The sequence below is a fragment of the Eriocheir sinensis genome, chromosome 54, assembly GCF_024679095.1.
Source record: "Eriocheir sinensis breed Jianghai 21 chromosome 54, ASM2467909v1, whole genome shotgun sequence".
NCBI classification, from domain to species: Eukaryota; Metazoa; Arthropoda; class Malacostraca; order Decapoda; family Varunidae; genus Eriocheir; species Eriocheir sinensis.
In genome coordinates, this window is record NC_066562.1 from 8,437,804 (window position 1) to 8,455,813 (window position 18,010).

General features: G+C 46.2%; 3 protein-coding genes across 3 annotated transcripts; all 3 read right to left on the reverse strand.

The window, feature by feature from the left end:
• Positions 1 to 259: 259 nt before the first annotated feature.
• LOC126983466 (uncharacterized protein DDB_G0292186-like) lies at positions 260 to 3,432 on the reverse strand. The gene is made up of 4 exons (XM_050836165.1): positions 3,264 to 3,432; positions 2,019 to 2,728; positions 1,232 to 1,402; positions 260 to 296 (listed from the first exon to the last, which is right to left on the reverse strand). Exons 1-4 carry the CDS (start codon positions 3,309 to 3,311, stop codon positions 260 to 262), a joined length of 966 nt encoding a protein of 321 aa, XP_050692122.1. The 5' UTR covers positions 3,312 to 3,432.
• Positions 3,433 to 4,148: 716 nt separating this feature from the next.
• Positions 4,149 to 7,528, reverse strand: LOC126983445 (uncharacterized). The gene is made up of 4 exons (XM_050836146.1): positions 7,331 to 7,528; positions 6,935 to 7,006; positions 5,160 to 5,422; positions 4,149 to 4,425 (listed from the first exon to the last, which is right to left on the reverse strand). Exons 2-4 carry the CDS (start codon positions 6,935 to 6,937, stop codon positions 4,200 to 4,202), a joined length of 492 nt encoding a protein of 163 aa, XP_050692103.1. The 5' UTR covers positions 6,938 to 7,006; positions 7,331 to 7,528; the 3' UTR covers positions 4,149 to 4,199.
• A 202-nt stretch (positions 7,529 to 7,730) lies between these two features.
• On the reverse strand, positions 7,731 to 17,434 carry LOC126983723 (uncharacterized). Its single transcript, XM_050836774.1, has 2 exons — positions 16,946 to 17,434; positions 7,731 to 12,322 (listed from the first exon to the last, which is right to left on the reverse strand). The coding sequence occupies exon 2, from the start codon at positions 12,320 to 12,322 to the stop codon at positions 8,774 to 8,776; it is 3,549 nt and encodes a 1,182-aa protein (XP_050692731.1). The 5' UTR covers positions 16,946 to 17,434; the 3' UTR covers positions 7,731 to 8,773.
• Between the last annotated feature and the right edge of the window lie 576 nt (positions 17,435 to 18,010).

The window sequence follows — 18,010 nt, forward strand, 5'->3', positions numbered from 1 at the left end:
CTTCTCCATCATTCTGTTCCTCTTTTCTTTCTCTTTCTCCTGTGTTTCGTTTTTCCATTTACTCTCTTTTTATCATCTTCTCTTATTCCTCTTCTTCATCCTGTTTCTTCGTCCCTTCCTTCATCCTTCTTTCTCTTTACGTTCAATATCTTCTTCATCATTTTCTTCCTCTCTTCATTCTTGGTGGTATTTTTACAGTTGCGTTTTCCTTCATGTTATTTTAGCGTAGTTCAAGACAGCAAACATGACAACAGTGATTCTAAGACATGTATACAATTGATGGAATAGGTCCAACCCTGAGGAGAGAGGATAAGGGATTGAGGATTAGGTATTCAGAGGAAGAGGGATTGAGGATAAGGGATTGAAAGGATAGGGTATTGAAGATTAGGTATTGAGAGGAAGAGGGATTGAGGATAAGGGATTGAGAGGAAGAGGGATTGAGGATAAGGGATTGAGAGGAAGAGAGATTGAGGATAAGGGATTGAGAGGACGAGGGATTGAGGATAAGGGATTGAGAGGACGAGGGATTGAGGATAAGGGATTGAAAGGATAGGGTATTGAAGGGTGTAGCATTGATGACACGATATTGAGTACGTCGACAAACAGACGGCCAGATGCGAGATAGGAATAAATAAGAGGAAACTGAAGTATTTGAATCTTTGTTGAATATGTTTATTGATTAGATTGAACAGAAAACATGTCACACTACCGGCCTTTTGCAGACTCCTATGTTCTTATGTTCTTATGTTCTTAAATTGAGATAGAGAAACAATAGATAAATAAATAAATAGATAGATAAATATTAAGAAAACATAGGTAAGAAAATCGATTAAACATTTTCGTCTGCAAATTAATAGTAAAAAAAACACATTATTAGCATTATTATTATTATTATTATTATTATTATTATTATTATTATTATTATTATTATTATTATTATTATTATACATAGGCTGTTTGTAATAATGACCTCCTCTTCCTCCTCCTCTTCCTCCTCCTCTTCCTCCTCCTCCCCATCATCATCATTCCCTTCCTCCTCCTCTTCTTCCTCCAAACTCCTCTTTATAATCTTTCCTTTTCCTCCTCTTTCTTTTCCCCTCCTCCTCCCTCCTCTTCTTCCTCCTCCTCCTCCTCCTCCAAGCTCCTCCACCTCTCCAACGCACCAGTAACCACCCTCACCAACTCCGCCTGAACCTTGCTAAGAGCCACCCCTCCTCCCTCCATCCCTCGCCCCCCTCCTCCCTCCTGCCCCTGCTGCGTGAGGAAGAAGATGGTGTAGGTGAGGGTGGCGGCGAAGAGGAAGACGGCGCAGAGGCTGTAGAGGTCGATGCCGGGAAAGTTCTTCGGGTTGTGGTCCTTGTAGTCCTTTTCTTGGGAGTAGGAAACGTAGGAGCTGCCGGCCCTGAGGGGGAACAAAAGAACACGACTTAGAAAACATGATTCACTGATGTTAAAGTCTTAGAAAACATCACTTATTGCTGTGAAAGTCTTAGGAAACGTCACCTCATGTGGTCAAAGTATTAGAAAACATCATTTACCGGGATTGAAGTCTTAGAAAACATCACTTATTCCTGTTTAAGTCTTAAACATCAGTTACCGGGTTGAAGTCTTAGAAAACATCACTTATTGGTGTTAAAGTCTTAGGAAACGTCACCTCATGGGGTCAAAGTATTAGAAAACATTATTTACCGGGATTGAAGTCTTAGAAAACATCACTTATTAGTGTTAAAGTCTTAGGAAACGTCATCTACTGGGGTTAAAGTATTAGAAAACATCAGTTACCGTGGTTGAAGTCTTAGAAAACATCACTTACAGGGATTAAAGTCTCAGAAAACCTCACTTATTGGGGTTAAAAAGTAGTAAAAGTTATCATTACCAACATTAATAGAAAAGAAAAACATAGAAAAGCCATTACAACTATGAATATGAAAGGAAAAATAGAAGCTTCAAATTCAAATCATATTACAAGTGACATTATCATAACATCAGAGAGACAGGACAGGTAATACTTGACCCACCTGTCCAAGTCACCGCGGGTCATCTTTAGGGAGTAAGGCAGAAGGTCAAAGATGCCAAACTTCCTAGTGAGGTGATGGAGGTGGGTCAGGTCATCATCAAGGTCACTGGAGTCGCTTAGGCCGAAAATCCATTCCCAAAAACTTGCTTTCTCGCCCTTGTGGAAACTTAGCCTCTTGTATATATCCTCAAGATGGTGGTAGCGGCGGTTGTTGTAGTGGTTGTGGTTGTCTGGATAGTGGTGGAAGGGGTGGTTGTTGTCCTGGTTCTTGTGGTTGTAGTGTCCCATCCGATCGCTGAAGTCCGCCTGTTGTTGGTTGTATGGTGGTTGTGGTTGTGAGTTTGGGTGGGTTGTTGATGGGCTGTTGTTGTTGTTGTTGTTGTTTTGGTTGCTGTTAGTGTTGTATTGGTCCTGGTTTTTGTTGTTGTTGTTGTTTTTGATGTTGTTGTTGGTTCTGTATTGGTTGTTGTTCTGGTTGTTGTTATTATTGATGTTGCTGTTGGTGGTGGTGGTGCTGTATTGGTTGTTGTTGTTGTTGTTGTTGTTGTTGTTGTTGTTGTTGTTGTTGTTGTTGTTGTTGTTGTTGTTGTTGTTGTTGTTGTCGTAGGTCGGGTGTCTGTAAGGTTCCAGTGCCTCTCTTCGCCTCCCCACCGCGGCGTCAACACACAAGACGATTAGTAACACACTCAACACACACAACACACGCAACATCTGAAAAAAACACCAAGATAATCAGTGCTATATTTAATGCCACCTTTGTTTAATTATTTCTCTTGTATATATATTTTTTTTGTTTCCACGATTATTTCATTTTTTCGTTCATAATGCAACCGAGCTTATTCTTTCGCTTATGATTATTTTCTTTATTTCTTTATCATAAACAAAAGTATCGTATTTAATATATTTTCGGCTTCTCCCGACTTTCCATTCGGGTCAAAGTTCCTCAGATCACTTTTTTTCTCTATCATTCACGGAGAAACTTGTACATCTATTTCTGTAACACTTCAAACATTTCCACTCGACTAAATACTTCTTCAGAACACTTTTTTTTATCTTCGGCATTCTCCAAAGAAACTTGTACATACATTTCTCTGCTGCTTTAAACTTTCCAACCGTGTCAACATCTCTTCACATTTCCCAAACCATCAATTCTCAGCCCCCTCGAACAGAATCCCCAAGTTACCCATTCAAACATGACACCCATTTTCTACCTTTTCCACCACGACATCAAACACACACTTTTCACCTTGTATTGGCACTCAGAGGCACTCACTTCACTCTTTCTTGGCACCATTCACTCGGGCAGCAGTTCACACACACGCAGCAGGCACTGGCACTGTTTGGAGAGATGTTTTGGCACTGTTGAGGAGGTGTTTGGAAGCAGAGAGGAAGAGGACTGTGAGCCAGCGGTGGTGTGTGTGTGTGTGTGTGTGTGTGTGTGTAGACCGGTTTTTTCGTGTGTGTGTGTGTGTGTGTGTGTGTGTGTGTGTGTGTGTGTGTGTGTGTGTGTGTGTGTGTGTGTGTGTGTGTGTGTGTGTGTGTGTGTGTGTTAGCTCAAGGGAATGATCACCGCTCTCCTTTCCTTTTTTTGTATATATAAATTTCGTATTTTTTTCTGTTTTTGGGGAATCGCATTAAAACTGTATCAGAAATTTTAACTTAGATGTCATTTCAGGCTACAGCTTTCTATTTTTTTTTCTTCGTGTGATGATTGATAGTGGTGATGATGGTAATATTAATGACAATGATGATGATAATAATAATTGTAATGATATATGAGGTTAGTAAAAGAAAGACGGAATGCTTGATCACTACAGGAGTTTATTGTAGTATATTTTTCTTAACAAATAATTATCGGAAGAGGTCTACGATACTATATATAAATAACACCACTAATACACTTATACTGTGAGAGTTATTTAGGGTATGAAATAAATAATTACTACTACTACTACTACTACTACTACTACTACGACTACGACAAAAACAACAACAACAACAAAAACAAAAACAAGAAAAACAATGCCATCTTCCCGTCACACACAAACACATACAAACACACACACACCTCACACTCCCCCCTCCCCCCCCCCTTTAAACACACCAACTCCTCAAATCCTCCCGTCACACACAAACACACACACACTTCACCCCCTCCCCCCCTTTAACACACACCATCTCCTCAAAACTCCAAGAAGCTACCAGATCCCTTTCCCTGCAGCGTCGTGAACTTCCTTATAGCGGCTTCAACACCGCTTAGGATGCCCTGTAGTATGGCCTGGTCGCTGTACAGATCTCCGCTTCTTGCCTCCTCCGTGCTGGTTATGAAGAAGTAGATGCAATAGGCGATGAAGGCGGAGAAGGCGATAAGGGCGAGGAGGCTGTAGACTTTGGTGGACTTGCTAAGGCTGGGAGAGGTGGAAGAGGAGGAGGAGGAGATGGAGGGGGAGAACGAGGAGGAGCCGGCAGAAGAGGAGGGAAGGAAAAACGTTAAAAAATGAGAAAGATCGGAAAATAGAGGAGGAAGAGGAGAGGAGAGAGAAGAAGAGGAGGAGGAGGAGGACGAGGAGGAGGAAGAGAAGGGAGTAGAAAGAAGGTGGAAGAATGAGTTTAAGGGAGAATAAGAGAGGAGAAAAAGGAGGAAAAGGAGGAGGAGGAAGAAGAGGAAGGAGGAGGGAGTAGAAGGAATGAGGAAGTATGAGTTAAAGGGAGAAAAAGTGGAGAAAAAGGAGGAGGAGGAAGAGGAGGAGGAGGAGGAGGAGGAGGAGGAGAAAAGTAAGAACAGAGGAGAAGGAATAAAAGAAGTAAAAATAAAGAGGAGAAAGAACAGGAGGAGAAACGGAGACAAGGAGAAAAGAAGGAGGAAAAGATGATTAGGAAGAGGAGAAAAATAAAGAGAAAGCGGAGGAAGATTAGGAAGAAGAGGAGGAGGAGGAGGAGGAGGAGGAGGAACTATAAATCAATATAAATGTGACTAAACGAAATTGAATATACAAAAAAAAAGATATGCCAGAAAAATTATTACCAGTAGAATTAAATATAAGGTGAGTCAGCACATTCTCTCTCTCTCTCTCTCTCTCTCTCTCTCTCTCTCTCTCTCTCTCTCTCTCTCTCTCTCTCTCTCTCTCTCTCTCTCTCTTACCCTCCGTAGCCACCACCATAGCCTCCTCCACCTCCTAGGAGCCCCAGCAGTCTCCCCTCCACCTTATCCTTCTCTCCTTCATCTCCATCCTTCACCTCCACTTGGGTATCCTTCAGGGCCGATAGCTGTCCTTCCTCCCCTCCCTCGGCGTCTATGGAGGGTGTTGGAGGGTTGAAGGAGAAGGGGAGGGGCTGGTCAGAAGCCTCTCCTCTTGTCACGCCCAGAAATAGCATCATTGTCACGGCTATTAATGCCCACAAACGCTGGAAATAGAAATAGATAAATAGATAGATAAATAGACAGATAGATAGAGTAATAGATAGAAATAGAAGAGAAAGAGAACCATATCACAAGTAGGTCAGAGGCGATGAGAGAGACAGAGAGGAAGGGAGATATGAAGAGAGAGAGGGAGAGAGAAGGGGGAGAGACAAGGCCTAGCAGAGAATAACGGGGTGATTGGGGGGCGGGGAGATGGGTGATGGGTGATGGGGGTGGAGGGGGAGACAAAGAGGACCAATTCTAGCAAGGGGGGAGGAGAGAGGGGAGGGGAGAGAGAGGAGACAAGAGGGTGGAGGCGGGGGTGGAAGAAGGAGGGAATGGACTAAAGAACACTATTGAATGCGGAGGGGTTCGGGGTGGAGGGGGTGGAGGTGGAGGCGAGAGGGTGGAGGCGGGGGTGGAAGATGAAGGGATTGGACTACAGAACACTACGGAATGCTGGGTAATGGTTTTGGTGTGAGGCCGGAGGGGGTGGGGGTGGAGGGGGTGGAATAGTGAGTCTGTGAGCATCAAAGGGGCGGGGCAAGGCCAGGGGATGAGCACCGTTGGCCCCCTCGGCAGGACGGGTCACGCCGCGGCCACAGTTAGTCTATCCCCGCGGCGGCTCACAAGGAGGACAGCGCGTGCCTCTCCGCTCCCCGCTACCCACTGACACCAAACCAGAGGAACAGTAAGAAAGGTTTGACCCGCGGCTGATATTGTGCTGGGATGCTGAAAAGGAGGAGGAGGAGGAGGAGAAGGACTAGGATACCACGGAAATGTATGACCCCCGGTTGTGATATTGTGCTAGGATGCTGATAAAGGATTGTAAGGATGCTGGAAAGGGGGAGGAGAAGGAGAGAAGGACTAGGATGCCACGGAAATGTATGACTCCCGGTTGTGATATTGTGCTAGGATGCTGATAAAGGATTGTAAGGATGCTGAAAAGGAGGAGGAGGAGGAGAAGGACTAGGATGACACGGAAATGTATGACCCCCGGCTGTGATATTGTGCTAGGATGCTGATAAAGGATTGTAAGGATGCTGGAAAGGAGGAGCAGGTGAAGGACCATCAAACACAGGAAAAAAAAGGCAGAGCAAAAGTAGATCACGCTAAAACAACAACAACAACAAAAACAAAAACAACACCTTCGAAGCGCCGTAACATGGAGGAGAGTCGTATTATAGGAAGCCACAGAAAAGTTTGACCCCCGGCTGTGATATTGTGCTAGGATGCTGAAGAGGATTGAAAGGATGGTGAAAAGGAGGAGGAGGAGGAGGAGGAGGAGGAGGAGGACTAGGATGCCACAGAAAAGATTGACCTCTGCCCTAGATATCGTACTAGACTACCCCGAGAAAAGTCTTACCCATGACTTAGATGTCGTACTAAAATGGATGAATATGACCGACAGTTGTTATTTATAGATCAAGAGTATGCGGTGTGGATATTAACACACACACACACACACACACACACGCACACACACACACACACGCACACACACACACTATACTCACCATGATCGCAGTTGAGATTTAAAGTCCTGGCGCCTGGCGATGATGTAATAATGACGTCACTCGCAACTATACCTTTAAATTCACAGAAAACGGTGATGACTGACTGTTAGAAGGGAGACTTAATTAAATTGAACCCTGTGGGGGGAAAAATGCTGAAAAATATATGAGTTTAATGTATCAATAAAATTTACTCAATCAGTCACTCAAACAGTCTTTATGGACATGAATAAATAGACAAAAAAAAAACATACAAAAGATAAAATTAAGTAAAGAGGGAAAAATAACGAAAAAAAGAAAAGATATTGATTTAAAACGAATAGATTGACAGACGAGAGACGAAACTAAACATATAGAAAGATTAAAAATATATAAAAAAAAACATCTTATCAATCTCACCTTATTAATTACAGTTGAGACCGAGCAGGTGACAGGTGGCGGGGAGAGGAGGAATCGAAAGGTGTGCAGGGGTGAGGTGAGGTGAGGTGAGGCACAGGTGTAGCAATGACGATGATTACAAGGATGACATGAAGTACAAATTAAGGTGAGGTGAGGTGAGGGAGGTGAGGCGGAGGTCCAGGGAGATGTTGAGGCCGCGAAAGTCGGCCGAAGAATGAGACTGTCTGGCCGAGTGACCCTGTGAGTGTGTGTGTGTGTGTGTGTGTGTGTGTGTGTGTGTGTGTTATAGTATATTATCCATGCGTGAGTCTTATATCAAGGGACGCAATAGATACTTAGAGCGTTTAATAAGGAAAAAATAATAAAATGTATATAATATTAATACGTATTTATTCCCGTGTTAAAGATAATGCCCGGTAAACACACACACACACACACACACACACACACACACACACACACACACACACACACAACATAACATAAAAAGCCTCTGTGTCTAGCATCTATATGGGTGTGGGTGATACAAACTGCGTGTAAGAATAAGGAATCGAAATGTATGATAAAGAGAATCCAACTCTCTTTGAATCCACTACATAGTATTTAATGATCAATCCTCACTAATGATTTATGTATCTATTTCTTTTATCATTTATATGCATCAAGACACCTTTTCAAATAATCCTGGCTTCTCCGTTTCGAAAATTTCACTGTTCACTATTTTCAAGACCAGCAGTGACTTTTTGCATCCTTTACTCTGCCTTTCAGTTGCCTCCTTCACTGTAAACTAATGCATGCACACACTTCTTTAGCATGACAGGACTTATTCTCACACGTACACTTAACAGGCTCGTGAGCAGGAACCCATGGAGACAGATTGTGCAGGCTTCCTCACTACAAAAAAAAAGGAACGCATTGACTAACAGATGAACACAGACGATTATAATATCACCCTTCACACCGGACAGACAGACAGACGCACACTTAACAGACTCTTGAACAGGAACCCATGGAAACAGATTGTGCAGGCTTCCTTCACCACATTAAAAAGGAACGTGTATATTGACTAACAGATGAACACAGACGATTATAATATCACCCTTCACACCGGACAGACAGACAGACAGACAGGTAAATGGAAATCCCACCTTAGTTATACAAAAAATACGACTTACTCAGGTATTTCAAAAAACCTAATTAACACCTTAACAGTACCATCCAGACCCTAATGCCTTCCCTTGTCTAGTTCCCTTTAAAATCCAGTTTCCATGATACTCAAAACAATGATTATAAAGTGTTTTAACTACATTAACTAATATTAACTGTGTGCGGTTATATTTTTGTTGCTCTTTAATATAATTTTGGGATTCGTGGTCATTCGAAATAGTCTTCAGGTAATTCTCAAAGCCCTTTCAGGTAAATCGGGTTCATTAACAGGTAAATTCAGGTTTCTTGGAGCTCTTGAGTCACCTGGCTAAAAGGGATGTTGTCCACGTAAGCTACCACACGAGAGGGAAAGGAGGAGAAGTAGGAGGAGGAGGAGGAAGGAAAGGAGGAAGAGCCAGAGAGAGGTAGATTTCCAACGTGGAGTAGATTATTCAAGATTTCTTTCAATTCTCTTTCTTCATTAGTTTGATTTATTTTGTCTTCTTTTTCTTCTTTCCCTTCTTTTCTTTCTTCTTTCTTCGTCCATGTGTTGCTGTTTCTTTCTTCCGTATTGGTCATTTTCTCTTTCTCTTCTTCATCAAATACCTCCTCGTCTTCATTTCTGTTTTTGAATTCCTGGTTTTCTATTTGTTCTATCCACTCAATTATCTCCTGGTATTCACTTTCTAGTATATCACTTTGTTCTTCTTCTTCTTCCTCCTTTCTTTGTTTCCTCACCTCCTCCAACATCTTTTCCTCATCTTTATTTTCTTCAGACATCTCTTTATCATCTTTGTTTACTTCCTTTTCTTCTTTCTCTTCATCTTTTTTGTCTTTTTTGTTCTCTTCTTTGTCTTCATTTTCCTCTTTTTCCTTCTCATTATTGTTATTCTCTTTCATCTCTTCTTCGTCCTTCATATCCTCCTCCTCCTCCTTGTTTTCTTTCATATTCTTGTCTTCCTTTTCGAGATCGTTGTTCTTCTTATTCTCTTGGTCTTGGTTTAAGTTCATCGTGGTCGTAATGTCCTCCGGTTCTTGGTTCAGTTCGTTTTTGGTCCCTTGGTTCACTTTTTCCGTCTCGTTGCCTTGACTTGTGAGACCCGATGTTGGCTCAAAAGGTTCCACTAGGCGGGAGACGAAATCTGTGACGGGTTGGACGTTAAGTGAATCCAGGAACGAATGTATCACCGAGGACACTCTATCCCTCGTGAGAACCGATGTGCCGTTGTCAGTAGACTCGGATCCGTTCACTTGAATGAGATCGAACCCTTTATCTCTAACGCTCTTGATAAGCAACTCGGCCCCGTTTTCCGTGACTTGGTTCATAAACTTTATCCCGTTTTCTTTCAGGTCGCTGAGGGAGGGGAGACTCGGCTGGTACGGCTTGAGGAAAACGGTGAGACGCTTGCTTGTCCGGGATGAGTTGGCGAAACCGAGGCCGCTGGAGAAGTAGCTGAAGACACTGTTTGGGCCACGGACCTCCGGGGGCACCACCACGTCCCAGATCTTCGTCAGGATGCTCGGAATGTCTTTAATTAGCCCTCCCTTCTGCCCTTCCTCCTTCTTTTCTTCGTTCTTGGTCTTCTGTGGCAAGATTTCGTTCCCATTTTTCTCCTCCTCCTTCTCCTTCTCCTCCATGTTCCTTAGGTGGTCTTCATACTCATCCAAATCCTGCAGGAGGAGGTTCAGCCCCTTCTTCGCCTCCTCCACGGCCGTCACCAGTACCCCCGTGGCGCCCCTGGGCTGCGTGACCTTCTCCGGGCTGCTGGCGAAAATGAGGTAGCCGCAGAAGGCCATGAGCAGCGCCAGGCTTGACAGCGCCACGAAGCGTCCGCCGCTGCTCACCCCCAACGCCTCCTGCGACTTCCTGACCGCCACCTCGCCGCGCCACGCCTCGCCCTGCCGCCGCCGCAGCGTCATTGGGCGATACAGCGGCGTGGCGGCGGCCGTGGTGGTCTTGAGGCCGTCCAGCACCTTCGGGCCGTGGAACACCTCGGGCACGCGGCCGGAACTGATGAGTGCCTGCAGGCTGGTGACGGAGGGCGGCACGTGCGTCACCGCCTCGCCGTACTTGCGTCTGATGAAGGCGAGGAGCGGACGCACCTCCTCGGGGGTCCACGGCGCCACGGAGCCCAGCACCACCTGCTGCGGCCCCGGCAGCTGGGTCAGCACATGGGCGGGGCTGGGGGCAGGGGCGGGGCTGAGAGCGGGGTCAGAGCCGGAGGTGTAGTCAGCCCTGTGGAGTGAAGTGAAGGAGAGGGCGTGGGCAGGGGTGTGGGTGGTGCTGTGGGTGGGGCTGTGGATGGGGCCATGGGTGGTGACGCGGCTGTGGTCATCCATGTGAGCGTCCCCGGGGTCTGGCGCATGCCCCGCGGGGCGTGTGGGCGGGGTGTGGGGCGAGGCGTGCTGTGGGGCCTGGATGTGTGCCGCTGGGCGCCCCACCACCACGTCCCCGTCGCCTGGCAGCACGAGGCCTCCGTCCCGGACCTCCGGGGGCACCGGGCGGCCTACAGCCACCAGGTAGTGGCCGGTGGTGAGGCCTTGGGGCTGCAGGGCGGCGGGGGCGGCGGAAGAGGGGCGGAGCTCGTTGCGGGGCGCCAGGGTGGGGGTGGGGGGTGGGGAGGCCAAGCGGGGCACACTCTGCAGCACGGGCTCCAGACGCGCGCTAGGCACAAAGCCTGCCGCGGCGGGCACGCCGGCGAACACATCGAGGGGCGGCGGCGAGGCGTTGCCGACGGTCTTGGTGGCGGCGAGGCGATGCTCGTCCCCCGAGGCGGCCCTCACGATGCTCTGCACGGAACCCAGGATGTCCGTGCCCCGTGGAGGAGTCTGGGGGGCGGCGAGCTGGGGCGGGGTGCTGGTGGGGACGGGGCGGTGGGTGGAGGACACCAAAGAGAGGCTGGGAGGCCGCTGGCCGCCGGCACGAATCACATGGGGCTTGGTGGTAGAGGAGTTGTTGTTGGTGGTGGTTGTGTTTGAGGTGGTGGTGTTGGCGGCATTGAAGTGGCGGCTGGTCATGTCATGCACTGAGGCTGCCGCGGCGGGGGGCACGGAGGCAGGCGTGGGGGGCGTGGGGGGCTGGGTGAATGTGGGGCCTGTGGAGGAGGGCACCAGGACAGCGGTGGTGCCGGCGGCGGCGGGGGCGGCGAGGGGCCGTTGGTGGCTGCCGCTGTAGGTGTCGTGCCAGCGGGACAGGAAGTCGTCGCGTTTGCCTGTGGGTGGGGCGTGCGGCACGGCGAAGCGGTGCTGGAGGTGCTGCAGGGGGTCCTTGCCCTGCCCCACCCTTCGCCGCGCCCCTGCCAGGTACCTCCTCCTCCCTGACGTCGTGCTCCCCTTCCGCCCCCCACTCGGCCGCATCCTCCTGTCCCCCATCACCGCCCCGGCACCACGCCTCCGCCACTCCCCCTTCCCGTCCCTCCTCTGCTGGCGGAGTCGCTGGAGGGGGTATCTGCCCCCCCTTAGCCGAGCAGTCTGGGGGGATTGAACCTTACCGGGGCCCTCTGATACTCCTGGGGAGGCTGGGGGCGTGGAGGTGTTGGCGGGGGGCTGGGAGGGCAGGGGCATATTGGAGGGGGTGGAGGGCCGGGGAAGGAGAGTGGAGGGGGGTTTAGAGCGGGGGAGGTTAGTGGAGGGTGTGTGTGAGTGGGGGAGGGGTATGGAAGGGGACTTGGGTTGGGGGGGCGGCTTGGAGAGGTCAACCAGCACCGTCTGCCTGTCAGAGGAGACTCCCACGTAGCCAGTGACGGGGGCTCGGAGGGGCGTGGCCACCCCCTCCACCCCCACCATTATGACCACCACCATCAGCACCATCATCACCTCCATCACCACCATTACGTGTCGCACCATCTGGAACAGGAGAAGCAATTAGTCACACACACACACACACACACACACACACACACATCCATCACACAAGCACCACTGACCCACACAGCTGTTTTTCTCATTTCCAGGTAAAAATATTAGGCAACAGGTGAGCGGCGTATCCCAATTAGCAGCCGTATACACCTGGTCACCGTAACACCCCCCCGCGTGACGCCGGTTGCCGTTACGCACCGTTACGAGCGCTTGGTCACTCCGCGGCGTTACCTGATTGAGTGACCCCTTAAAAAAGATGACCCATTTTCCTCGATGATAAGGAATGGGATATACAATGAAAGATAGCGATAAAGGGGTGAGATAGTTGAGCAAATAGTATCATATCAAGGCAAAATCTCTTAATATATGTGTAGTTTAGGTAATATATTCAGAACCTAGCAACAAGAAATATCAACGATGCAATTTGAAAGTACAATAGTTAATAAAGGTGGAAGAATATATGACAAAAACTTCGTATATCGCTGTAAATCAAAGAAGAATTACTTATATATCATGGATGAAGTGAATATAATGTTAGTTACAGAAATCGAATCCTGAAATCTCCTTATGAAGTTGAATTTCACGAGGTAAACAAAAGTATGAAAAGCGACCCTGACAAACTTAGCCTAACAACAAGCCGATACATATCAAACCTTACCAAAACCCATTAATATTGTTTCCTTTACTATCCCAACTTACTAACTCTATAATTCACTCATTTTCGAGGTCAAACTACACATTATAAACAAACAAATAAGGATATACGGTAATTTTTCATCGACTTGGGGGCAGGAGTTTGATCGAGGGCATTTTCATAGTCATCAGTCAGTTTGATTTGTTTACGTTTGAGTGGACGTGACGCCGAGTGTTCCGTGTTTCTGATAACGCTGTCCCGTGTGATAATAACGATAACTGTCCCTTATACCCTTAACGTAAACTGTCCCTCGTACCCTTAACGTAAACTGTCCCTCGTACCCTTAACGTAAACTCTCCCTTATAACCTAATCTTAACGTTGACTCTTCCGTGCCCTTTAAACGTTTACCGCCCCGTGTGCCTTAAACGTTAACCGCCCCGTGTCCTTTAAACGTTAACCGCCCCGTGTCCTTTAAACGTTAACCGCCCCGTGTGCTTTAAACGTTAACCGCCCCGTGTCCTTTAAACGTTAACCGCCCCGTGTCCTTTAAACGTTAACCGCCCCGTGCCCTTTAAACGTTTACCGCCCCGTGTGCCTTAAACGTTTACCGCCCCGTGTGCCTTAAACGTTTACCGCCCCGTGTCCTTTAAACGTTTACCGCCCCGTGTGCCTTAAACGTTTACCGCCCCGTGTCCTTTAAACGTTAACCGCCCCGTGTCCTTTAAACGTTTACCGCCCCGTCTGCCTTAAACGTTTACCGCCCCGTGTTCTTTAAACGTTAACCGCCCCGTGTCCTTCAAACGTTCACTGTTACCTTGTCCTCTAAACGTTAACCGTCCCGTGTATACTTTTAACGTAACTGCTCCGTGTGTTTGTGAACGTATTTTAACGGTGAAAGGAAAGAAAGTGTTGGCGAGTGTTTCCGTGTGTTGCCGAGCCGTGGGAGAGAGAGGAACAACACCCTGACGAAGGACGTGGCTTCAGGACGTGTGGTAAGTGTTTGGCTTGAGTTTTGTTATTGTTTTGCAGATTACTTGTTTTATTTGTTCAGTGTTGCTTGTGTTTGTTTTTCAGGTTTATATGCGTTTTGTGTTACATGTCTGGTTTTTTTTTTAGTCTTATATGTGTTTGTTTTGCAGTGTTATATGTTGGTCTTTTGCAGTTATATATATTTATTTTGTGTTACCTGCGTGTGTTCGTGTTGCAGTGTTACATGTGTTTCTTTTGTAGGTTACTTGTTTCTTGTTTTCCAGTGTTACATAAAATTGTTTTCCGGCCTTACTTGCGTTTGTTTTGCAGTCCACACTTTGTTTTGCACTGCCATTTTTTTGCAGTATTACATGTGTCACGGTGACTGTGCTGTGTGTTTCTCGGTTCGTGCACGTTGAAATTGCGCTCATGTGTTGAAAAATGTTATGAGCGCAACCTTGCATATCACATTTTAGGCAGCGGGGGGGGGGGGGGGGGGTCAGGTAAGGCTAGATATACTTGGGTCAAGTTAAGTTAGATTTACTTTGGTTACGATTGTTTACGATAAATACGTGTAATACGCTTCCCGCTGCGCCGTTGTTGTTATCGGTGGCAGAGAAGGCGGAGGTAATCGCAATATTCCCCGTTACATGGAACTCTTGTGAACGTAAAGGAGTGTAAGGCCCCTTTCACACGAGTGGTTTCTGCCGCTCCGGCACGTGGCGGACGGTTTAGCTTTACATTGACTCTTATGGGTGCGTTCACACGAGGCCGGAGCGGCAGTCTTGCCGCACCCTGCCGTACTGCCAGCAAGACCGCAGCGGCAGAAATGCCCCACAGCGGTTTCGGTGGTCATGTGTTGCTATGGGCGCCTTCACACATCTGGCGTTTGCCGCGTGCGGCGAGGGATAGTTGTCTGTCAACACTGGGAGGAAGGGCACGCGACCACTTTGTCTGCATCATTGGAAAAGCTGGTATGCACTATATTTTCCATCTTATGAACTTTGAATTGATGTATATTGAAAATGTAAGTGTCTTACATATTATTAATTCTGTATACCTCTGTACAACAAACATCTGCATTTAAATTTCAGGGTTATGGCTAATTTAGATTACCACGACACGGAGCTGCTGATCTCCGAGATTGAAAGACGGCCCTGCTTGTGGGATCCCTCAAGAGAAGATTATAAAATATGACTGAAGGAGATACCGAAGGGGATGCGGCAGAAACCGCACTTGACCGTGGATGTCCAGGTGCCATGCAGCTGCCGGAGCGGCAGAAACCGCTCGTGTGAAAGGGGTGGATGTTAGCGTTGGTTTGTCATGAACATAAGCGTTCAGAGCCACGAATGAGCAAGTAAATAGAGTTCACATAGACGAAAGAAAGAGAAGATTAGCTCGTGTTTTTACTTGTATTAGGCTATGCGTCGTGGAAATGATATGTCTGGTGATTCTTCTTTTTCTTTTTCTTCTTCTTCTAGTTTGTGGGATCCTTAAGCCTGTGATATTTTTTTTTACATGTTTATCTTAATGTTTCAAATTGCTACAGTGTGCGTGATTCGTACCTGTCAAGCTACTGCGGTGTCTTGCCTTAAGATTTTGCGCTAGAGACAATAAGTTTGTGTATAAAACGGTAATTAAGCCACAAGAAAACCATATTTTTTGTCATTCAGTATTCATTTGTTTCAAAACAAATGCAGAATGAAAACACAATGTAAACACATGGCACAGTATGAACACCACATAATGAAAAACAGTACTGTTTACAAAGGTTCTTGTAAACAATACTGTTTGTCATTATGTGGTGTTCATGCTCACATGAATTTAAATATGGCGCGTACGATATATTTCAAATTGTTTAAAACAAACATATTAAAAAAAAATCGCAAGCTGAGAAAAAACTAAGATTTTCAACTTACGCCGTTAAGACTTAACAGGCTTGGTGATTTACTGTGCTTCCGTGATTGTACAGCGTGTTATTATTAAGTCATTAGCGTGTTAGGCGTGGGAGCATATTACTGTTGATGCCTACTACTACTACTGTTACCGCTATTACTACTACTACTACTACTACTACTACTACTACTACTACTACTACTACTACTACTACTACTACTACTACTACTACTACTACTATTTCTACTACTACTACTACTTCTACTATGAAACTACGACCACTATTGGTACTATTATTGTACTACTACTACCACCATCACCTTGACCAACACCACCATCACCACCACTAGTACCTCTTATCACCACCATCACTACCACCGTAATCACTACCGCTTCATTCACCACACACACACACACACACACACACACACACACACGGTAACGGGCTCCCTCAGTGTGTGTTTTAGTCTCCCACGCTGATTTGGTTCCCACGCTTAGGCACACCAACACCTTAGACGAGGGGGAAGGGGGGGGTGGAGGGATGGAGAAGGAAGGAGGAAAGGATGGGTGCAGAAGAAGGAAGGTAAGAAGGGGGAAAGAGTGAGGAAGGAAGGAAGGAAGATAAAGAGAAGGGGAGTGAGGAGGGGAGGAGGAGGAAAATGTTAAGAGGAAGAGGGAGGGAGGAAGAATGTAAGGAGAATGGAAGAAGAGGAAAGGAAGAAAGGAGGAAGGAGGAGGAGGGAAGATGAGAGAGAGAGAGAGAGAGAGAGAGAGAGAGAGAGAGAGAGAGAGAGAGAGAGAGAGAGAGAGAGAGAGAGAGAGAGAGAGAGAGAGAGAGAGAGAGAGAGACACACACACACACACACACACACACACACACACTATAGGCTAATGAACGTTGCATAAAACAGATCAAAATTACGAAGAAAAATGGAGCATAAAACAACATTTAAACAAACACTTGAATACTTATAACCACAGATGAAACAACAACAAAAAAAACATAGAAAAAGGACAAAAAATAAACAGGTATCGCAAAACACAAAATTTAGAAAGAAAAGAAGAAAGATTACAGACAAAACCACCACTTAGGATAATTTTCTTCACTTACTGGTCACTTTTTATCTTCGTTTTCTTCACTTTCTTCTTCTATTTTTCTTCTACTTCTTCTACTTTTTCTTGATTTCACCTTTGATGATCCACAGGTAAAGTAATTAAGAAAAATATCCTTGCTGTTTCGTCTCTTCTTCAGGTGATAAGTCTGTGTAAGTCTGTGTCTGTTATATTAAGTCTGTGTGTGTGCGTTTTTGGGCCTGTGTACGTTTTTTGTGTGTGAATGTTTGTTTGTGTGTGCGAATGAGTGTATGTATCTGTGTCTCTTGTGTGTCTGTTTTTTGAGTCTGTGTCTGTCTGTGTACGTGTGTGTATGAGTGTATGTCTGTGTGTGTGATGAATTTTATGTCTGTGTGTGTTTTTCTTCGTTTCTGTGTATGTATTTAAGTCTGTGTGCGTCTGTGTGTGTTTTCCTAAGTCTGTATGTACGTTTTTTGAGTCTGTATGATTCTATGTCCGTCCCCGTGTGCGTCCGTGTGCGTGTCCCCCTCCGGCTACGGACTACACCCAACTGACTCCTCAAGTGACCAATGTGTGTGTGTGTGTGTGTGTGTGTGTGTGTGTGTGTGTGTGTGTGTGTGTGTGTGTGTGTGTGTGTGTGTGTTGCCTCCCTTCTCTCCTATCTTTCCTCCCCTCTCTCCTTCCCCTCACTCCCTCTCCCTCTTTCCTCTCCTCCCTCTTCCCTCTCCCCCCTCTTTCCCTCTCTTCCTTCTCTCTCTCTCCCCTTTCTTTCGTCTTATTCCTTCCCTCCCTTCTTTCCATCATACTTCATTCTCTTCCTTTTCCATTCCTCTCCTTCCTTCCTTCCTTCCTTTTTTTTGTCCTTATCTCATATTTTTTACTCCTTCTTATCCTTCACTTCCTTTTCCTTCCTGTCTTGCATTTCTTTCCTCCATTATCTTTTTTTTTATTTCTTTCATCTCTTAATCCTTCTCTCTTTATTTTCTCTCCATTCCTCTTCTTTATCTTTCCTCCATCTCTTCTTTGTCCACTTTCTTTCTCTCTCTCTCTCTCTCTCTCTCTCTCTCTCTCTCTCTCTCTCTCTCTCTCTCTCTCTCTCTCT